At 61.3% G+C, this 21,898-nt stretch overlaps 1 protein-coding gene across 1 annotated transcript in view; it reads right to left on the bottom strand.

The window, feature by feature from the left end:
* Positions 1-1,822: 1,822 nt before the first annotated feature.
* Positions 1,823-21,898, bottom strand: part of MAD1L1 (mitotic arrest deficient 1 like 1) — a 288,983-nt gene continuing 268,907 nt past the window's right edge. The window contains exon 16 of the mRNA XM_029945762.1: positions 1,823-2,165. Within this exon, the coding sequence (XP_029801622.1) occupies positions 2,007-2,165 (159 nt within the window). The 3' untranslated portion in view covers positions 1,823-2,006. The remainder of the gene's footprint in view (positions 2,166-21,898) is intronic.

The following is a 21,898-nucleotide window of genomic DNA, read 5'->3' as shown; positions in this document are numbered from 1 at the left end:
GCCACTCGAGGTCTGCCTGCTGGTGGGTTTTCGTCCCCTTCTGTTGCACGAGCTGCCGGCCCCTCCAGCTGCTCCCCGGGGCAGAGGAGAAGAGGGAACGGCCTGGCTCTCCGCCCATCCCTGGCCCTGCATGCTCCAGGCTGGGGCCCCAGAACACCTGTGGGGGCCTTTTCTCATACCAAGTCGCAGGCCTGGGACCCCACATGGAGGGAGAGCAGGGCCAAGCCCAGACACGAGGCCCAAGGGCTTCGGCACCCCCTTCCCCTCCTGCAGGTTTCTGATGGTGCAGAACACGAGATCAGGGACTGGGCCCTAGAACGGAGTGGGCAGCCACTCTGACAGCAGGGGGTGGGGGGTCTTTGTGGCAGAAGCCAGGACCCCGGGGAGCTTCCTCCCAACTCCTGCGGTTCAGCGCGTCTCCAACCCAGGGAGTGGGGTGTGGAAGTGGGTCCACCAGTGAGACAGGATGTGGGCTATGCACCCGCAGGCAGGGGCTCTCAGGGCATCTGGAGCTCACCTCACTGCCTGTGGAGGGCGGAAAGCACCCAGGCTGGACCAGAGTCACTGGCCTGTGGCCCTGGGAAGCTACGTCACCACCCCGAGCCAGGTTCTCATTTTCGAGTGAAATGGCAGAGTCTTCTGGGCTGCACTGTGATCGAGGGAGCCAGGGGGCTCCCGGTTCAGGCAGGGAGCCTGGGGCACTGGCGGCCAACCTTGCTGGTGACCCTGGGGCCTGGCCAGGGCTATGTCTCTGTCTGAGGGATGGTCCATGGCCCAAGCTCTGGAGCTGAACGGCCCTGACGTGAAGGCACGGCGAGTCTCCTTCAGCTTTGCTGGGGTGGGAACTAGGGATGCGGGGGTTGGGGACAGGGCCTGGGGGTCAGGCAGAGGGGTGTACAGCCCGAGCCTTCCTGGGTGTGTGCCTGGGGGGGACACATGGCACACTCCCCCTGGGCTCTAGGGAGCAGGTGAACCTCATCCCAGCCCCCACCCCTGCCACCAATGGCCTGGGGACCTGCGGCCGGGCCGACTCAGTGAAGCTACACCCTTGGCAGCTCCCCACCTGCACTGCTGGGCTCAGATCGCAGACCCCGTCACTACACGATTGCTGCGCTCAGTGAGGCTGCCCGGCCACAGGCTGGTGCTGCCGATGCAGACGCATGGGCGGCTGACGTCAGGACTCATTTTCCCCATGACTGGTGACAGGCCTGGAGTGCTGGGCTGTGCATGTCAATGAGGTGGCACTCCGTCTTCTGTCCCCCCTGCCTCCTGTGCTGGGGGGAGGGGCGGACCAGAGCTCCAGGCCCCTGGGCAGTGGGCACCCTCACGCCTGCAGCTATGAGCACAGAGGCCAAGGTCCCTCTGGGCTGGCAGCTGGACCCCTTCCTGTGAAGGCAGCCCCTGTCCCTGCACTCCTAGCCGGGCCTACAGGAGCCCCATCCCTGCCCTGGGTGCCTGGGCGTGTGCAGGCTGATGGTCCTGAGGTCGGTGCATAAAAGGGGGCCTGGGGTTCGGGAGGCCCTACCTCTGCGAGAGGCCCAGCCAGCCTGGGCTGCCACCACCTACACGGGCTCAAGGCTGTCTTCTCGCCGGCACCTGGGGCCGCAGTGTGCAGGGACATCAGTCCGTTGGTGGGGGAGGGAGGCAGCCAGAGTCTGGGCTGGGGGGTGTCTCAGATACTCTGCTCCCTCCCCTCTGTGGGGGCGGTGGTGCCTGGGTTGCCACCCACGGTCCCCTGGTGTCCAGGCACTGCCCTGGGGCAACACTGGGGGTGGTGGGCAGTGCGACCCCATCCTCAGCCACACACACTGAGCTGGCGGCGTAGCCAAGGAACACACTTTATTCACACGGAGCGGTGACTTCGCTGGGTCTGAGCAGTGTGAGAGCAGGGTATACCCTGGGGAGGGGGCCGGGAGTGGCAGACTGAATGTCCCGGGAAGGAGGAGGGTGGAGCCCCTCCGGGCCGGCTACAGGTGCAGGGGTGTGGCTGGCAAGGGCCCTGCAGGCTAGGCCACGGTCTGGCGGCTGAAGAGGTCGAGCGTGAGGGCGCTGAGGAAGGCAGGGATGCTGTCCTGGCGCAGCAGGTGCAGCTCGATTAGGTCCCGCACAGTGCCCGAGAATGCCGTCTCCAGCAGCTGCATCTTGGAGCCTGAGGGTCCCGTGGCCTGCAGGGAGGGTGGGAGACACGGAGGACATCGGTCAGTGGCATGGTGGCCTGTGGGGTCACCCCGCCCCTCCCTCGAGGACCTTCAGTGATGGGAAAGGGAGGGATAGAGACCCTCCCGGTGCGTGGGGATCCAGAAGACCCGATGTGGGGCATGGGCTCCGGGTCCCCAGCTCCTCCTGGTTGGCCCGTCCTGCCCTCCCCGTCCTCAGACCCCAGCCACCACGAGGATGGCGGCCTGATGCCCCCTGTTCCCTGTTCGACAGCTGAATAGTCAAGGGGCCGGAGCCACCCAGGGAGCTGATTTGTGCCCAGGCGGATGGCCGTGCCCCTTGGAGTTCACGTCCCGTTTCCTGCCTTCATGCGCACTGGCCCCAGGATGGAGGTGGCCCCACCGGCGGCCCTGCTGGGACGCTAACCCCCCTTAGTAGGCCTTGGCGAATATGGCCCTCGGCCTCCCTGTCTGTGTGGTGAGGGTACAGGAGTCGGAGACCTGCTGGTCCACGGGTTCTGGGACCCTGTGAGGGACTAGGTACAGGAATGGGCTGGGGGGCCGGGCAGCCATGCAGAATTTGGGGGGTGGGTCCTGGCCTCGGAACCTCCCGGTCCTCCCTTATGGAGTATCACCTGTGACTGGACACCGTGAAGGTGGCCAGCCTCAAGTGTCCCAGCCCCAAGCACAGTGTGTATGACACACACACCCAGGCTCCGTGAAACTAGCTGGCCGTCCCCTCGTGTGCAAATGGGGAGACCGAGGCAAGTCTGGGCAGAGCCGAGCCTGAACCACAGGGCCATCACTCCAAGCTGGATGCTCCGGGGCAGGGGCTGGGGACGGCCAGGGGTTCTGGGCTGGGGGTGTGGACAGAGGCCTGAAGGGGCCTGAGCACTGGGCTGGGGGCTCACAGTGCTCTGTCCTCCCCTGAAGGCACCCTGGAGACCCCCAGAGGCGAGGGGGGCTGCCTAACCCAGGCCTCACCAGCCAGTAAGCCCAACCCTGCTGAGAGGGGATGGGCGGAGCCCTTGCTAGCGAAGCCTGCTGCCCACCAGCCATCCTGGGCGGCGGTCCACATGGCTGCGGACGGGCAAGTGTTCAGGGCTCTTGCCTGCTGTGGGTGCGGGGTGAGCTGGGGGAGAGGGCTGGGGAGGCCGCGGAGCCCATCAGTGAGGCGGGCGGCAGCAGCGGGACAGGCGTGGGGGTGTCAGGGGCGAGTGGGGTCACCGAGAGTCAGCATCTCCCGTTCTGCACATGTGACCTGGTCAGCTGAGGACCGTGGCCGCCACGCAGTCTGGAGTGCCCAGGCTGAAAGGGACATGTCCGCAGGAACACACCTGGTGGCGGGAAGACCCCTCCTTCCCACACAGCTCTCTTCAGGAAAGACTTTTCCCCAGGGACCCCTAGACCTGCCACCTGCCTGCTCCCCGGCGCCTGTGGCACCAGGATTCTCGTCACGACAGCAGAAAGTTGTGGCCTGTCCGTGGGGCTGGGACGTGTCCCAAGCACCTGGAGCATGGCTCCCAGCCACAGAACCCCCAAGCGACAGTCACCTTCAGTGCGCACAGCTGATGCAGGATCATGTCCCTGACCCCTGCCGTTCCTATACCCAGTACGGGATGACCGATGCCTGATCGCAACGCGGGCTGACGATCTGAGCGAGGGTTTCTTCGGGGGGCACTTGCCGATGTGCGAGGGGCACAGGAAACCTCGGGGAGCACTCGCCGATGTGCGAGGGGCACAGGAAACCTCGGGGAGCACTCGCCGATGTGCGGGGGGGCACAGGAAACCTCGGGGAGCACTCGCCGATGTGCGGGGGGCACAGGAAACCTCGGGGAGCATATGACGATGTGTGAGGAGCACCTGAAATCTCAGAGAGCGTATGCCGATGTGCCAGGAGCACGGGAAACCTCGGAGAGCACACAATAATGTGTAAGGAGCACCTGAAACCTTGGGGAACACACGCCGAGGTCTGAGGAGCACCTAAAACCTTAGGGAGCACACACTGATGTGCAAGGAGCACGGGTGATCTTGTCCAGCACCATCAGACTTCAGGGAAGGCAAGCCCAAACCATGGGAGTCGCCTCTTCTCACCCACGAGGACGGCCACAGTCCAGGACAGACGGCAGCCAGTGCTGGCGAGGGCGCAGAGAAGCAAGACCCGGGATGCAGCTGCTGGGAACAGAAGTGACCCACCCACCGTGGAGAACGTTCTGGCATTCCATGAGCACTTAATCATACACCTGGAGGTGGGGGTCCAGGGGCCATGCCCGAGAGGAACGAAAGCCCCTGTGCACACGGACCCCTGGACACGTGTGTTCATGGCGACAACACTGGAATACCAAGAGCATGCAGGCCGCCTGCGGAGGAGCAGGGGACGGTGTCTGTCGGCGGACTGGCACTCAGCCACAGACAGAATGAGGCTCTGCCACCTGCTGTACCCAGGACGAACCTCGAACACATGCTCGGTTGGACACGGAACAACACGCGTGCGTGAGGTCACCCGTAGGACGGTGCACAGCGGCAAGCCGGCGAGAGGGAAAGCACATCAGTGGCTGCCAGGGGCTGGGCCTTGGAAGAGACTGCCAGGGGTGCAAGCATCCTTGATGGGGCGACAGAAAGTTCTGAAATCGATCGTGGCAGTGACATGGCTCAAAAAGACACCAAGTACCTAAAAAGCACATCACGGGGTGAACTGCCCAGCATGGGAATTGCCCTCTCCCCAGAGCTGGGCACATGTACTAAAGCCCCCGTCTGCCTCACAGCCTGAGGGGGGCCATGCTCCTCCCAGGAGCTGCGGGGTTGCCCCACTCCTGCACACAGCCAGCCTCATACCTGGGAAGGGCTGGTGCCAGCCGTGCCCGGCCCCATCCTATCCCACAGGCCCTCCCAGCGCCCGGCGTTGAGTGGGCTCCTGTCTGTGCGCTGTGTCATCCAGGCACCCACCCTGCCCCGGGCGGCAGGCTCTGTTCCCCTGCACGTCCGTGCATTTAGCCTTGTCATAGTTCAACACAGACCATTTTTAAACAAAAGTAGGAGAAACCACTCTGACCTTTTACCAAGAAAATCCTTTCATTTCTGCCTTCTGCTCAAATCTGAAAATTTCCCCTAAATGTCAGAAGGGCTGATTCTCCCGAAGCTGTGGTGGGGGGAGCAGATGCAGGGCACCGCTCAGGCTGGTGGGGGGAGCAGGCAGAGGGCACCGCTCAGGCTTGGGGGAGGAATGCAGGACACAGCTCAGGCTGGGGGGGGGGCGGGGAGCAGACGCCGGGCACTGCTCAGGCGGGGGGGGGGCAGTGAGGGAGGCCGTGGTACTTGCCTGGCTTGGTAGCTGAGTAGCAACTGTCCTCCAAACCCGGGACCCTTCACCCTACACGGTGCCCGGCAAGGACCCCTGCTCACCTGGGAGGTGGTCTTCAGTCTGGGGGTCTCCCCAGATCCCTGTACCCTGGAGGCCAGTCGGGGGCATTTAGGAAGGACGTGTGGCCAGGGCCACCTTCTCAAAGCTAAGGGATTGCGAGCTGCCCACCCTCCCCCGGCCCGTTCCGTGGGAAGGGCTGTGTCCTTGCTCAGAGGCGACATGGAGCCGTGCAGCTGCCAGAACGTGCCCCCAAATCACGCCGTGCTGATCAATCTCTGTGAGGCTCCACCATGTTCAAATACCACCCGGTCCCTAGGTACCTTGTAAATCACTCTAATTAGGGGCTGTTCACTTAAAATTAGAGAGCAATTTTTTAAAAAGCAAATTGCCCAGTAAGACGTGCTGGCTGTGGATGGAAATATTTATGGGTTCGTGGCTGTGTCTCTGCCTCCTCTGCCCCCAGCGCCTGGGAGTGACAGGTTGTGGTGTGGCTGGCAGGTGCCCCATGGTGAGCAAGGCGCTCAGCCGTAACAAGGCATCGGTACCTAGTGGCTGGCCATCGGCACGGTCTGGCGCCTGCACCTCAGCCTGCACTCACATCCAGGCCTCTTCCTCCCGCCAGATGGTGGAGCCCGGCCCGCCTCGGAGGGTTGGGCGGGGACCCAGAGGGCCAGGCCTGCCTGCCATGGTGTGGCTGCAGAGAAGGGCCCTGCGGGCGCCAGGGGTGTCACGGGCAGGGGGCTCTGTGGCTGTGGGTCAGCGTAGGATGAAGCGTGCGGGGCTTACACGTCCCTGGCTCCAACAGGGCTTGTTAAATGCGAGCCTGTGGCGTCCTGGCCAGCAGGGCCTTTGGGACATGCCCTGAGTAGGGGACTACCCCCTCCTTCCATGGTCCCCTCCTGAGCCCCCAAATGCAGGGGCTGGTGAGGCCCGTGGAAAGGCAAAGTGGGAGGGGATTCCCAGCAAGAGCAAGGTCCTGTCTTGCTGAGGGCACTGAAGGCAATCCCATGAACGAAGACACAGGAGGGATCCAGAGATGAAACCTTACATCCATAGCTGAGCCAGCTTCAGACAATGCAACAACATCCAATAGGGAGTTCAAACACCACTCTCTTGAGACATCGGGAGCAGAGTACCATCTGCGTGACGTGGCTTGTCACAACAAGGCCTGGTCAACTCCCGAGGAAGCGGCAGATGCCAGCGGGAGGGAAACGCAAAACGACAGGAGCATCTTGGGGCCTAAAGACAGACAGCGGACACATCACAGCGGCTCGGGAGGCCTGGCTCAGTGCACGGGAGGCGCGAGAGGAGATCACAAGAGATCACGTGGTGTGCTTCCGGGACCCCACGGGCCGAGATGAAACGCGTGGCTGTGGCTTACGGGTGTGCTGGGCAGAGCCTCGGGGGACACAGAGCCCTGGGTGCTCTGCTGGAGTGGAGGCATCGGGACTCTGCCTCGAGAGACTGGGAAAAGAAGGGAAGGGCCGAGATCAAGGAGAAATGAAGGAGATTGGAAACAGAGAGGGGTTACTGCAATCAGAGTCTGCTCCTTTGAAAAACCACAACAAAACCAATGGAGACGGAAGAGAAAAGACACAAGTTGCCGATACTAGAAATGAGATCCTGGAGCTGTTTCAAGAATAATAAGAAAATGCTCAAAAAACCCTTTATGCCCATAAATTTGACAGCTGGGAACGGAGTGGTCCCTTAAAAACCGTGGAGCACCAGGGCTCAGTCTATGGAGCAATTAACCCGAAAAGTCCTGCAGCCGTTAAAGAAATCGAATTTGTAATTAAAATGCTCAAGACGAAATCTCCAGTCCCATGTGGTTTCACTGGAGGATTTTATGTGACGTTTAAATGAGAATTAACACCCATTTTCCACGGTCCGTTCCAGAAGACGGAGTCGAGGGAGGACTCCCCTGCGCAGAGGCACATCTGCCCGACACCAACCCGGAAACGGCGCGCACGTGCAGGCAGAAGAGAGTGCTCCAGGCAGGCAGTCCCCGTGGACTTCGGTGCAGAAGTCCTCCACGGATTTCAGCTAACATCATCGGGCAATTATACAGTGAGTCCCATGCCAGGACCACGTGCAAGTCACTGCTGCGTGTGGCCAGTTCGCTATCTGACAACCAATCAGGATACCTGGTCCCATTGCCGAAATGGGAAATGACTAAAATCAACCTCCATTCCTGATGAAAACCCTCCACTGCCAGGTTGTGGCCTCTGTGGCCTCGTGTGGGACAGGCAGCAGGGTCCTGTCCTGGGGGGACCATACACACTGGGGCCTCGACAGAGGGCCACGCTGACACAGACCATCAACCTTCTTAACCTAAGTGCCAGGGCTGCCCCACGGAGGGAGAGGACATAACAGAAAAGAATTTGGACTCACACCACACAAATTTAACTCCAAATCTATCACAGACTTAAAATGTAAAACATAAAAAACCTTCAAGCACAGAGGAGACATTTCAGGATCTAAGACAAAGCAGAGAATTTTCCAGACGTCATACCGAAGGCATGATGCAGACAACAAACGGATGGGCCTCGTGAAAACCGCCAGTGTTTGCTCCTGAGAGACAAGCCCGTGCGAGTCACGAGCGACCCAGGGCTGGCATTCGTGTGTCCCGGCCCCTCCTGGAAGGTCAGGCGCACAGGTGTGTTCTGCTCACGGCTGTCTCCTTGCCAGAACAGGGCCCGGAGCGGCAGGTGCAGTGAGGGGCAGCCACAGTGGGGTGAGCCAGGGCCTCTCCCTCCCCCGCACTGTGTTGGCCATGGTTATGACGGCCCGTTTATCTCTGTGACTGTTCCCTCTATTCCCAAGACACCTGGGGAAGAAGGGGCCACAGTCAGGACAGGGCGGCAGGTGGCACACTGACAGCTGCCCCATGTGGACCCGGGGCTCACCTTGCCCACATGCTCACATGCCCCAAGGCCGGCCCTCCACTCCCTTGCTGGCTCCCCACTGCAGGGGGGAAACCGGTGGCCACAAAGCCCGGGGGAGGCCAGCTGGTTGGTGGTTGGCTTCAGTGTTGTCAAGACTCGTGTGGATCTGTGGGCAATAACCACCTAATTGGACACGGCTCCAGGTGGCCCTGCTTCCTTCGAGGCCCAGCTGGCCCCCCGCCTGTCCTGTCCTCAGCGCCGCCCCCCGGGGCCTCAGCGGGGGGGTGGGGGAGCAGGAGTCCAGGGCAGCTCAGGCACAGCCGGTCCTGGCCAGGCTCCTCGGGCCAGATGCTTCAGGACGGGGGCTGGCCCTGAAGGGACAATGCGGTCAGCACTGATACCTGCTGTGTGCCAGGCACCCTCTTCCCGTCACCCCTCATGGCATCCTGGGTCTCTCAGGGTGAATGGCTATCCCCCACTCGGACGCCTCTGCTCTGACCGCCTCCCCCCACCTGGGCAGCCTCTCAGTTCCGGCCTGGTGGCACAGAGGTCTGCTATCGGCCCCAAGCCCGGTTCAGCCTCGGGAAGCTGTGTGACCCTCGGCAAAGCTGGGGTCCTGTGCATCTGTTGGGGTGGGAGAGGAGACTTGGAGGGATGCATGCGGTGGCGAGCAGCTGTTGCTCGGTGAGCGCCCGGGCCTCCTCCTCCAGGGAGCAGCCCTTCCTGCAGGGGGCGGCCCCAGGACTTGCACATCGGCTGTGCGCACACCTGCTCAGAGCCGCTGAAGGAGTCTGTGCTGACGGGGCTGGGAGGAAATCAGAGCGCCCTGGCTCCAAGGGTGGGAACCTGACGCCGCCGCGTGCCCGCCGGTGACGTGTGCAGAGCGGCTCTGCCACACGTGCCAGGAAATCGCCTTGAACTTCTGTGCTGGAGGAAGCCCATGAGCACGCACTGTGGATGTTCATGCTCACATGCAACGCAGCCCGACGCACAGAGAAAAAGCGTGTAATTCACAGAACCGAAGTGGTTAGCTCAGGGAGTGGCGAGTCAACGTGGCTCCTTGCGGTTTTGCACACTGGGCAGGTTTTTCCACTGTGGCTGCACATGGTCTCTTGTAGCTAGGGAAAGGCCGAGGTAAACGGTACTTCCCAGAGTTGCAGCTCTGAGAGCAGGTTGCTAATCACACACACAGTTCTTGCCACAGACACATGCACGTTCATGGCCATCGTGGGGACCCAGCCGTGGTGGGGACGCCCTGTGTCTGGGCCCAGGGCCCCTGGGATGCCCACCACGGCACCGGTCAGTCTCCAGGGCTGGCGTGAGCTCGACCCTGGAGGAGTGCCCGGCTGGCTCCTGCCTAGAGCCATGCAGCAGGGTGGCAGCTGGTCGTGGTATAAGCGGCCTGGCCCCCCTGGGCTCTGCATGAGACACGGGTGTGAACCTCGATCCTGCTTTCCTCCTCTGCATAGCCCCCAGCTGGCTGCTCTTGCTGCGGAGAAGACCCTGTCCTGTCCCACCCTCCGTCTCCCTTCGCGTGTCTCCCCACTTTCCAGGCCAGGCTGGGTGAGGAGGCCCTTCCCACTGCCCCCAGAGTGTCGCGCAAGCCCCTGCCTCTGGTGCGTGTCCCCACCCACTGCTGCCCCTCAGGGCGGGCAGGCAGGGTGAAGCCATACTTTCTAGGGCCCCGGTGCACAGTGCAGGCAGAGGGACATGGTGGCAACTGGATCAGGACAAGCTGCACAATGCCGACAGGGCCGTCCCGGCACGAGGCTCCGAATGACGAGCGAAAGCTTGTCCAGCATGGGCGGGGGAAGGGCTCCCCCGATGATCCTTGCTCAACTGTGCCAAGAAACGGCTGAAGACTGCATGTTCTAATTATACCGGCGTTGCTGGAATGACGGTGCCGGGTGGGGGGCGACCCCTTCCCAGCGTGCTCTGTGTGTGAGGGGGGGCGAGGCCAGGCGCCCCAGCAGTTGCAGATCGGTTCTGAGCCCACAGTTGTTATTATTACTCTATTTATACGGCTCTGTATCCCTCGTGCCTCGCCCCAGTTTGTGCAGCTGCTCCTGAGGCCTCACGAGGGTGGGGTGGGAGGGTGCACGTGGGCAGTGAGGGCCCAGGGTCACTGCCAGCCAGCCTGGCGTATCACAGGTGGGCGTCCGGGGCCCATAGGTCGTCAGGCTCCACCTGGCGTCCATTCCTGGCCCAAGCCTCCTTCCCATCCCCGGCGGGGAAGACAGGAGAACTGCAGGGGCAGGGGCCAAGTGCAAGGAGGCCTCGGATGGCTCTGAAGACCTGGCATCCTGGGAGGGCCTGGGCCAGATGGACTGGACCGCACATCCCTTAGCGACCCTCAGCGCAATGCCACAGCAGCACCAGACCGGGTGGGAAGCCCCCTCCCTGCCCAGACCAGCACCGTGCAGTGGTTCCGTGGAGCTCACAGGGACAACGGGCCTGTCTGTGGGCTGGCCAGCTGAAGGAACGGCAGAAACTGAGCTGGGGACTGGGGCTCCAATCATGGCTGCACCTCCCACTTGCTGTGTGACCAAGGCAGCTCACCTCACCTCTCTGAGCTGGACTTCTGTCAGTGGAAAGGGGCACATGGTGTCTGTGTGCCCACCTCGGACATTAACTCACTCACTCATGTTTGGACAGATTGAGGAAGTAAGCCACCACGCCATGGGCTGTCCGTGTGACATGGAATTGAGAGTGGCCCCTGGACAATGGCCTGAGAGGAACTGAGCACTGTGTGCACTCACATGGGCTCACTAGCTCTGGACTGGTCCCTCCCCAGGACACACGAGGTGACGGTGGTGAGAAGGAGGGTCCACCTGAGTGCAGTCTGGTACCGACCTTCGAGGGCCACCGCCACCTGCGTGCGGCAAATGCTTACCCCGTGGTGGGCGGTTTAACAGAAGGACAGAAAAAAACCCCTTCAGAGAAACAGGGACCCCAAACATCTGAAAAGTGATGAAAACCCTACCAAACACAAAGGGTACATCAGGAAATGACACCAAAGTACATCACAATCCAATTGCTCAGAAGCAAAAATACAATACGTTAAAAGCAGCCCAAGACAACCAGGCACGTGACCCGAGGCCCAGGACGGAGTGACAGCGAACACTTATGGGACCACGATGAATTTTAAAGGGTTAGTGGCATGCAGACTGTGTTCTCTGACCACAATGAAATTCCGTCAGAACCTAACGACAGAAAGATAGCTGGAGATCGTCAAAACACCTGGAAACTTGGTACCCTGAAACCAAAAGGGAAATTACTAAAGGGAGAAAAGAAGAAAGGGCTCAAATCAGTGACTTCAACAACCACCTCAAGAAACCAGAATAAAAAGGTCAAATTAGACCTAGTGTCCACAGAAGGAAGGAAACAAGAGATCAAAGCAAAAATCAGTGAACTAGAAAGCAGAAAAGCAAGAAAAAAAATACAACCCGAAGTGATCTGTGAGGATTAACAAGGCTGATGCACTCGGGCCAGACTACTTAGGAATGAAGGGTGTGGGGGACGTCCCATGGGGGATGGGCGTGACAGCACGGGTTCCCAAAGACATCGGAGCATTCCCACTGGCCTTCTGTCAGTAAGTCTGATAACTTGGATGAAACAGACCAACTCTCTGAAAGACACAAACTCGCTGTGCTCACCGCAAAGGAGGGCTAAACCTGCTAAGTCCTGCGCCTGCTACAGAGAACCTTCTCCCGCAGGATGTCCTGGGCTGGGTGGCACTCCCCAAGCCCCACGCAGCCCTCGAGGAAGAATTACCAGCCAGCATCAGCTCTAAGACACCCGATGGGGATGAAACATTCCAAGCCCGCTGTGATTCCTGCATCGGGCAGCGACATCAGGAGGGAACCTGCAAACCCCGGAGCCATGATCCTGAGTCAGTCAGCGATGTGTTTCAGCCACACACACTAAGGAGGACACGTCCTGACCAAGTAGGGTCTGTCCCAGGACCACAGGCTGGTTTTCCATTAGAAAGAGCATCAGAGTCACTCACTGTACTAACAAGGCCAAGAGGAAGGGCCATGTGATTCTCAGGATGGCACCACGAATAGCCCACACTCAGGGGCCACTTGACGGCCTGGGAGCTAGTGCGCCCCCTCCCCCTGCAGACGCAGATGCTCGCGCTTGCCAGTTTGCTCCAGAGGTTCCGGCTGGGGAAGAAGACGACAAAAGCCAATGACGGCATCCTGTGTGGACAGGCAGACGTGCACGTGTCTTCCCTCACCACCACCAACAGGGTCCAGGTAGAAAATCCAGTGTATTCTATAGCCTCCAGGACAAACACGTGAGGTTAGTGAGGTTGCAAAAGAAAAGATCAACATACGAAAATGAACTGCTTTTCTATACTGGCAATAAGAAGAGGTTAGAAGTGAGAAAGCAATACCCCTTACCACAGCACCCAAACACGAAGCACTGAGATGCGCACCTGACAAAAGGGAGCGGATGGTGCACAGAGAAACTGAGGTCGGCCCGTGCTGCTACAGTGACCACTTTCCCCTCAAAGACCTGGGAGCTCAGTGTACCCCTAGCCTGGGCCCGAGCAGATGTGTGTTGTGCACACAGACACAGGAGCCTAACGCCCAGGCATGCAGCAGCCACAGGAGGAGGCCGTAGCAGCACCGCCCTGGCACAGATGCCCACACCATGGACCTGTCTCGGGAAGCGTCCTCCCTGCTCCCAGCCACTCTGCAGGGACCTCCCGGCTCCTCTGCACCCCCGTGACCTTGGGGAGAAAGCACTCTGCAGTCTCCACACTGGGCCCTGCGGTGCAGCAGCCAGCCGTTGAGGGTGTGGACGCCGAGGGTTGTAACCACTCAGTCCTGTGCCATCGACAGGGCAGCCTGGGTGACAGGAGCTTCCCTCCTGCCTGGCCCAGGCTGCCTCCCTCATCACCACTGTGGACACTGCCTCCAGGTCCCACCCTGGGCCAGGCACATGAGACCCACATACCAGGCCTGGCCGCAAGGAGAGGCTGGTCCAGGGGACACTGAGGCCTCACGAGGGGGAGGCACCTGGCTGGGGGACGTGGCGTGTCTGCAGCACCATCTCCAGACATCAGCGCCGGCCTGAGCTGTAGTACCTTGCCTTTGAGGGCCGGGCCGCTCCTGTAGGCCTGCTCCTCACAGGTGGCTGGCCTAGCACGGCTGGTGGCCTCGTGCCTGGGTGCCACTGCTGCGGTCACATGCTGTGTACCACGCACATCTTGCTGACTCTGGTTAAAAACATCCCTGTGATGAATGGATGTGACTTCCAGAAAGTACCGTCTCCACAGTCAGGCTGATGTGAAGAGCAGCCGGACGCACTGTGTGCGGGGCCTCACGGCACACCAGCTGGAATGGCAGCTGCCACCACCACGTAGCATGGACGGGAGTCGTTCACCGCCTGGATGCTGTGGAATGGAAGCTGCCACCTGGCCCTCACCCTCCTGGGCCTGTGAGTGTCACACACAAAAGCAGCCTGATGACCAGAGATGACCATGCTGTGTTGAGAGAAGCATGTATGGTGGCTCCATGAGGCATAGCCTCCCCCACTGCCCCGCCTCTGCAAGGTGCAGGTCCCCCTCCCCCCACGCCCCTGTGAGGCACTCCTTCTCTGAGAGGGTCCCAGGCTGGGAGGGAGTTGGGAGGCTCGGAGGGGCTGGGTGGCCTGAAGCCAGGCACACGCAGTCCAGGTGTGACCCAGGCCTCCCTTTTCCTGGAACTCAGGGCCACGGCTTCTGCACAGGGTCCCACTGGCAGATGAGGCCCCACCTCTCAGGCCTGCGACTGTCCCGGACCTGAGGTTCTCTGTCCCCACTGGGCACTGCAGGTGCTCCTGGCTGAGACCTTGGGGCGCCTGGCCCTACAATGTCCCAGGGTCCCCAAACCTCATATTTCTGCCACCATCTCAGTGCCAACTACCCCACTCACCCCTCCGGCGCTGGTATCATCTGCAAATTGCCTTGTTTTTCATCTTTGGCAAGGCTGAAAATCTGATCATGAAAGGAAATTTTCTTTTTTCTTTTTTAATTAGTACTTGGTAATATCACCAAGCTGTGAGTTTATGGCTTTGTAGATCTTGTGTTTTTGACACTAATTACTCACAAAGGCTTTTTAAGCTGCATTTCAACTCTGCAACTGCCATGCCGGTAATTAAGCAAGAGAGGGAAATGCAACACTTTCCACGTCACACCCGTACCTTCCGACCCGGGCTTGTGCACGGCCGCAGCCCCCGTGGCCCCCATGGCCCCCTGCCGCTCCCAAGGCTCCAGCCTGGGGGCCCCGAGGCCGGGTCTCCGGGACTACAGCCCCCAGCAGTCCTGGCAAGGGGCTCGGGCTCTGCTCTGCCCTCAGGAGCCCCTGCACGGACTCATGTAGGTGGGAAAGGAACAAGGCACGAGTCCTGGGACCCCACACTGGGCGGGGGGGGGGGGGTGTGCTGCTTCCTGGGCGATGGCCTCCTGGAGCCTCCTAGGGCGGCCTGGTCCTACTGATAACTGCCTGCCTCCTCCGTCCTCCTTTCCTGGGGCCCTGAGCCAATCGCCCTTCAGACACTTGTGGAGTGCCTACCATGTGCCTCCCTGCCCTTGTTGGCCTGGGCTTCTGCTCACCTCCTTCCACCTGCCCAGGGGAGATGAGTGTCAGGCAGAGTCTCAAGGCTACGTGCATCTCTGCGTGCCTGTGGCTCAAGGGGAAGTCCCCCCAGGAGAGGCTGCTTGCTTGAACCCTAAGCTGAGGGGAGGCCCTGGCAAGCCTACCAGGCAGGTCCAAGGCCCTGGCGTCTCATCCTCACGCTCAGGAAGGAGCACACACAGGGCCCGGGACCCTCACTGGCAGGCAGGGTGTCCTGAAGAGCAGGGGCTGGTCGCCCTCTGCCATGGCCTTCCGCCTGGCCCTGAACACTGCAGGATGGCATGTGCCCCCCTCCTCCTGCTTGCAGAGCGCACGGGCTCTCTGACGGGCCGCACATCGACTGAGCAGAGCCACAACCTCCTCTGCTCCCAAGCCCCGGGCAGAGCCTGCTGCGGGGGGTGGGGGGCCGCTCCAGGCGGGTGCGGTCTCTGGCACCCTCGCTGAGGGCCACGGCTTCCTGAGCAGGTGGACCCATGGGCGTGGCTGGCTGACCTCCGATACAATCGGTTAGTCATGGTTCAGCGTTATTGCAATCCGATTTTAAGATGCAATTAAAACATCTCGTTGCCCAAGTGCCTGGTTCCTACTGGGCCTTTTCCGCCTCCCACAAAGGAGTCAGAGCCAAAGCTGGGGGTGTTGATTCAGGCACCCTTCTCGTCTCCAAATGGGCGGGTCTGGTCAGGACTGGTCTCCAAGGGTACCCTGCTCCTGGAAGAGCCGTCCCCTGGGTGCACCACACAGGCTGTGGGACCCCCGCCCCCAAGCCAGGCTGCCGAGAACCTCCCTTCTGCTCTGTGGGGCGGGCTGGGTCGGGCCAGAGGCTCTGATGGGGTGAGCTGAGCCTCCTCGGGACAGTCATGTGAACCGGCATAGTCCCACTGTGGATGAAAAGGCACTGAGACAAAGAACCAGCAATTCTGGATGCACCTGGGCTGGTGTCCTGGTGCCTCATTCCCACTGGCCATGCCTGGGTCACATCCTGTTACGGGATAGTGCGCATCCCACTGCGGGCTGGGCCATCACAAACTCAGGTGCAGGGATGGTGCACCTTCCAGTCGGACCCTCTGTGACCCGCAGGGTGACCTTACCACAGAGTAGGCCCGAGCCCGAGGGATGCTGGGAGGGGATCCAGCAGGAGATGGCTGTGCGGGAGGGCATGGGGGCCTGTGGCGGGGCACATGGGGCCTGTGGAGGGGTGGGGGCTATAGGGGTAGGTGGGAGTTGAGCTCGGGGCTACCACATGTGGAACCTCCCCTTTAGGCTGGGGACCGACACCTCCCCTCACACTTCCCTCTGCCCTGAGGCAGAGGGAGGGGTAGGGGTGACACGGGAGCCTTGGCTGCCCCCGGGATGACCTGATGTGACTTGGCACGTGCTGGGCACTGTGTAGAGGCTCCCAGTGTCTGACCTCATCTTCCCCTTGGGAGTTATCTGCACCCAAGGTGTCCCCAAACCGAGGGGTGATTCAGGGCCAACAAAACATCGAGACCATGGAGAGGACTCAGGCACAGGTGGACATTACCAGGACCAAGGGCTGGCCCCTCCATCCCCCGCAACCCCCTCCCCAGGACAAAGAGCCAGCTGGAAGCACAGGGTCCCGGGCTCCCCCTGCCGCAGCCCAGCCCTCAGGGAGAGACGCTGCGTGTGCACCTGCATTACTGAGCACCTGAGCAGGCCTGCCCCTCACTTGGAGGCCAAGTGCACAGGGCACATATGGCTTCCCTCCCCAGACCCCTGCCCAAGGACAATAAAGCCAAAGGAAGGAAGTCCTTCATTCTTTGCAAATAATGCTCGAACTGATGCAATCTGCGTGTGTCAAAACGTGTGACGTGCGTCTTCCATCTCAGCCAGCGCGGAGCTGCCATTTGCTTTCTGAGCAGCTTCATGAGGCTGGAATTGTAGTACAGGATTTTCTTCCTCCTGCAATGGGTTTCATGTCCTGCTGGTAACTCTGCATCTTCATTGACCACATTCATTTGAAGAAGAAAGTCTAAAACATATCTGCAGCTATGTGCTCCCCAGGCCCAGGAATGGAGCACGAGTCATCTGCTCGCATCTGGCAGGTGTCTTCCTGGGAGTTCATTTCGGAAATGACTTTCCTGCCTGGACAGGGGAAATCACTCCTCTCTGGGGGTGTCTGAGGAGCGCACATCTGTCCCTACTGAGGTCCTTCCTCTTCTGTCGAGCAAGCCCTGGATTCTCTCAGGACTCGTCCACACACGCTAGAGACGCAGGGAAGGGAGAGGTGTCCTGGGGCGGGAGGCGGCTTGGGAGGGTCTGGAAGGCCCGCACCCCTGCCAACAAAGTGCGGGAGGGCAGTCACGGTTGCTGTCCTGAAGCAGCTGTGCTCACGAGTGGCTTCCCCGCGCACAAGGCAGCCGGCCAGGTCCCCAGCAGCCAGGGCCCACGCACTCCAACGCCCCAGGGCAGGACGGCACTTCCCAGGTGGAAAACCGTGTCTGAAAGTGCAGGCGGGTGGGAGCCACATTCGACCCCTTCCGTGTGCCTCGTGCCTAGGACGTGACATGCATTCCTGATGAACTCCTTCAGCGCCCACACCTGGTGGCCTGTGCCAGTGGCCAGGCTCGGTCACAAGTGACACCCACCACAGGCCTGGCAGCCTGGGGTCTCTGTGACGTGTGTCTCCCTCTTCCCGGCAGCTGCTGGGGACAAGCAGCCTCCCCAGGGTGAATGCTGTAGCCTCAGGCTAGCAGGCCCTTCCTGAGATGCACCCAGAGGATCCAGGCTCCTCGAGACCCCCCCATGGGGGCTCCTGTTGGAGCAGCTGCTCCCCAGGGGCAGGGAAGGTGGCTGGGAGATGCTGATGTGGGTAGGAGGGGCCTGGGATCAGGCTCCCCACAGACAGAGGGACCCTAAGAGTAACACGGCCAGAGAAGAGGGGCTCCCGTGGGCCAGCCTCAGGCTACAAGATGTACGTACGCACGAGCCTTGACACCCTCAGAATGACAGGAGCAGGTGGGCAGGGTCCTCACACTCTCTCCTAAGACATGACTCATATGCCACAGCCCAGAGAGCGACAGGGTGGGACAAGCAAGTGGTTTGTGCCCGGCCAGTCAGCCCCTGCCGGCCTGGAAACCGGACACCGCCTGCCTGGGTGACGAGGTACCCCAGACACACGGCAGGTGCCAGCAGCCAGCTGGGGGCCTCGGACGAGGGGCTTGTGGGCTGGAACTTGCTCCGCATGTCTTGATTGGAGTGCAGTTTACAAACATGGGGCAACGTTTTGGGGGATCTAGGATAGACGTTGGGAGCTTCCAGATATTTTGGAAACCCCCTGTGCCCCGTGTTCCTCCAAGGCTGAGGCCAGTAACTGTTCACGGCTGTGTAGTCCTGGCGGGGGTGGGAGGTGAGGGGAGGCACACGGTTATTCGTGCCAGAGATCCTGGCACGGCCCCAACACGGGCTGTGCGCTCTGCGGACAGCAGCAGAGAGCTGAGGCTGGGCCCGCCCTGGGAGCCTGTCGGGTCATGGAAGAAGGAAAAGTTTACTTGTCTCTGGGTCCAACAAGGACAAAGCAAGGGCCTGCAGTGGCCTTATGTCCACAGCACTCCAGGGTGCCCCGTCCCGCTGCGAGGGCCCAGGTCCCCATGGGACAGCCCCTGCTGATGTCGGCAGTAATGCAAAACAATGCTTGCTTGCTACAGTCGGTCACTCCAGAACAGAGGTGAAAGCCAGTCACCCTTTACCCTGTCGCTGGGGAACACAGAGGGGCAGTCACACCACGTTCCTCTGTCCTACTGGTGAGCATGAGTATGTGCTGAGCCTGTGTGCACACAGTGCCCATGCGTGTAACGTGTGCAACATGCATGTGCAGTGCACACATGCGCAGTGGATGCCTGTGCCGTGCACACACGTGTGTGCAGTGTCCATGCGTGCAGCATACAGAGTGCAGCACGCGTGCATATCACAGATGTGCTGATGCTGAGGCCCCAGTAGCGGTGGGCGCTGCTCGTGTCTGTGCGTCAGTGTCCATCCCGACAGCACAGCCACGCACGTGCGGGTACCCAGGCCGACTCACGGACTCTTCAACAGGAACCAACTGTGCCTTTCCCTGTCCCTTGCTGTGACGTGATCCCAGCCGTAGAGTCACCTGGAGAGCCTGGGGGAGGCTGGACATTCCCCTACCCCCGCCGGCCACAGTGAGTACAGTGTGAGTCTGGCCCTGCCCATTGGTCCAGCGCAGGGTGGCCAAGGAAGGCCAGGGAGGCTCGGGGCTGATGGGCGGAGTGGCAGGGACCCCTTGCCTAGAAAGTGCAGCTTCCTGGGACACAACCGAGGTGACGGCTGGTCCAGGCCTTGGGGTACACAGGCGTGGACCCAGAGACAGAGCACAGGGGATGGGCAGGGAAAGGGAGATGGGCCTGGCGGGGGGCTGACGGGGCTCTGGGGGCCCGGGAGGTGCGGGCGGCACCGGGCTGTGCCATGGGGGCCGCTGAGGCCCCTTTCCCTGGGTGCAGGCGGGAGCTTGCGCTTCGGGGGATGAGGGCTCCCACGGGGCTGGGCTCCTGGACAAGCGCTGACAGCCCAGCTTCCATTCGGGAAACAGCAGTTAAAGTTCCAGCAAAGCGTGTGGCCTTCAGGGGATCTAAGTTCCTGAATAGCCCGGCAAGGTGCTGGTTCCCTGGCTCCCGCTTGCCTTTGCCCTGATGCTGGCCACGTGGTGGCGTGCCCTGGGTCCGCAGGGTGGGCCTCTCTCCCAGAGAGAGCCACCCCCAGACCGGAGCCCTCCGGTTTCCAAGCCGCTGTCCTTGCCTCGGGTGTCGAGGGTGTGGCCATCACAGCAGAGGAGGCTGCATGTGGAGTCTGTGTCCTGACGGGAAGGTAGAGGGACACGGCCTCTGTCTCCGAGGGACGAGGGCCCTGCCTGTGGTGGGGCCATGCGCTGCCTGCCTCTGCCAGGACTGGGAGCCCAAGCGTCACAGGGGATACCCTGGAAATTCTAGGCATCTGACTCTGGGATCCCTGTGGACAGTGCCCTCCCCCTCCTGCTTCCACCTTCCTGGGACCGGGACCAGCCAGCACTGGATGGCCTCTGGAGGCGCCCATCACACGGAACAGGGCGGCCATGTGATATCAGACCCGCTGAGTGCCGCCACCACCACCATGGCTGCTGCCACACCAAATCGCTCATGCGGGGCCCATGTTTTCAAAGTGCTCCAGGATAAGAATGCTGATTTGAAAGCTTGAAGGAAACGGATGATTTCTTGGAAAGTCACAAATTACTGAACGCAGCTAGACCAGCAAACGGAGCCAGGACTCGGGGCCGGGCAGACCCTGTGTGAGGACAGGCGCCTGGGTGCTTCTTAGTAGGCAGATGTTCCCGGCACTCAAGGCTCGTGCGTACCCAGGAAACAGAAGCAGACAGGTCAAGTGTGTGCAGCTGAGCCCTCGGGGGTGCTGCGGGGTGTCAGCAAGGGAGGTGGCGGGGCCAGCATGTGCTCTGGGAAACCCGGGCTGGTCTTGCAGGGTCTGGGCCCTCGGCAGACACCTCTTGTCCTGCAGCAAGGCCCCACGTCCACTGGCCTGGGAGGCACCCACCTGCCCAGAACGTCGGGGCGGGGGCGGGGGCGGGGGGGTGGGCAGGGGCCGAGGGCTGCAGCCTGGGCTCTGGCAGCTCCCAGGGCACCTGTGGGAGAGCACGGGGGCCGCCCCCACCCAGCTGGGAGCCGACATTTGAGAGCGGCCCGGGTGACACTATGTGATTTAAAAGTTAATTAAACTGAGTGGTACAAAGTATAACAGCCCCAGGTGTTTATTTCCAAAGAGCATTCGGAAGGAAAAGGGGGAAATCTAATAAAAAGCTCTGAGGTATTGCATTAGGAAATAATCACGTCGCTAAATCACCCGCGTCTGCAGTGGCCCCTGATGACTGGGTTCCATACCCACCCCCACCATTGCCGGGTGCTTCCTCGAGGCCCGGGCGGCCAGGGCCAGAGCCAGATGGTGGCGGCGGCCAGGCCTGCCCCACAGTGCCCTGCAGAGGCGGCCAGGGCTGAAAACCGGTTGTCCCACTGAGTTACCGGCTCGCTTGCCTGCCTGCCCACCCCTGGCTCACCCACTCACTCACCCGCTGGCCAGCCTACCTGCCTATTCACACTCACCTGTTCATACTCGCCCATTCACGGACTCGCACACATTCCCAGCGCCCGCGCCCTGAGCACTTGCCAGACCAGAGCGGGCGGTAGGGGACAGCAGAACACACAGGCCCTGCTGTGGCCCCGTGGGCAGGACCGACCAACTACATACAAGTAGACCCAGCCCGTGGAGAAGTCGCACTTGAGCTGAGACCCCAAGGATGAGTAGTGTGAGAAATGCAAGTGGGTGGGGGTCCCAGGCTCATGGGGGCCCCGAGATGCTGTCTGGTCAGACAGCTGCCTCTTGCTAAGGCTGCTGACCCCACGCCAGCAGTGCCATGACGAGGAGCTCACCACCTCACGGAGCCACCTTCATGCGTCACTGGGCCAAAACCAGCCTCCCTGGACACTCGTCGGCCCACAGACCACACAGCAATGGTGGCCAGACTGACATCCTGCGGCTGAGCCTGGGGCTGAGCTTGGGTGGCCCCGGGGCACTGGGCAGTTGTGGGCAGCCTCAGGCATCTGCGGAAGGTGGGCAGCACATACAATGTGGCTGGAACTCATCCAAAAAGCGCTCCCAGAGGCCTCCTGCTCTGGACACCTGGGTGGCTCCCCTGGGACCTGGTCGGAAGGCACCTGGCCCACAGGACCACCCTCCTTCCCGACCTGAGACGGCCTCCCTCCCCCCCACCCCCCCCCAGTCCTGGGGCAGCCTCCCACCTCTGGTGTGGCTGGGCAGTTTGCAGAAGCACCCAGTATGGCTGCAGGCAGC

This window comes from Suricata suricatta, chromosome 8 (assembly GCF_006229205.1).
Source record: "Suricata suricatta isolate VVHF042 chromosome 8, meerkat_22Aug2017_6uvM2_HiC, whole genome shotgun sequence".
Taxonomy (NCBI): Eukaryota; Metazoa; Chordata; class Mammalia; order Carnivora; family Herpestidae; genus Suricata; species Suricata suricatta.
Note: the sequence above shows the minus strand (reverse complement) of the source record. Positions and strands in the feature narration are given on the sequence as shown.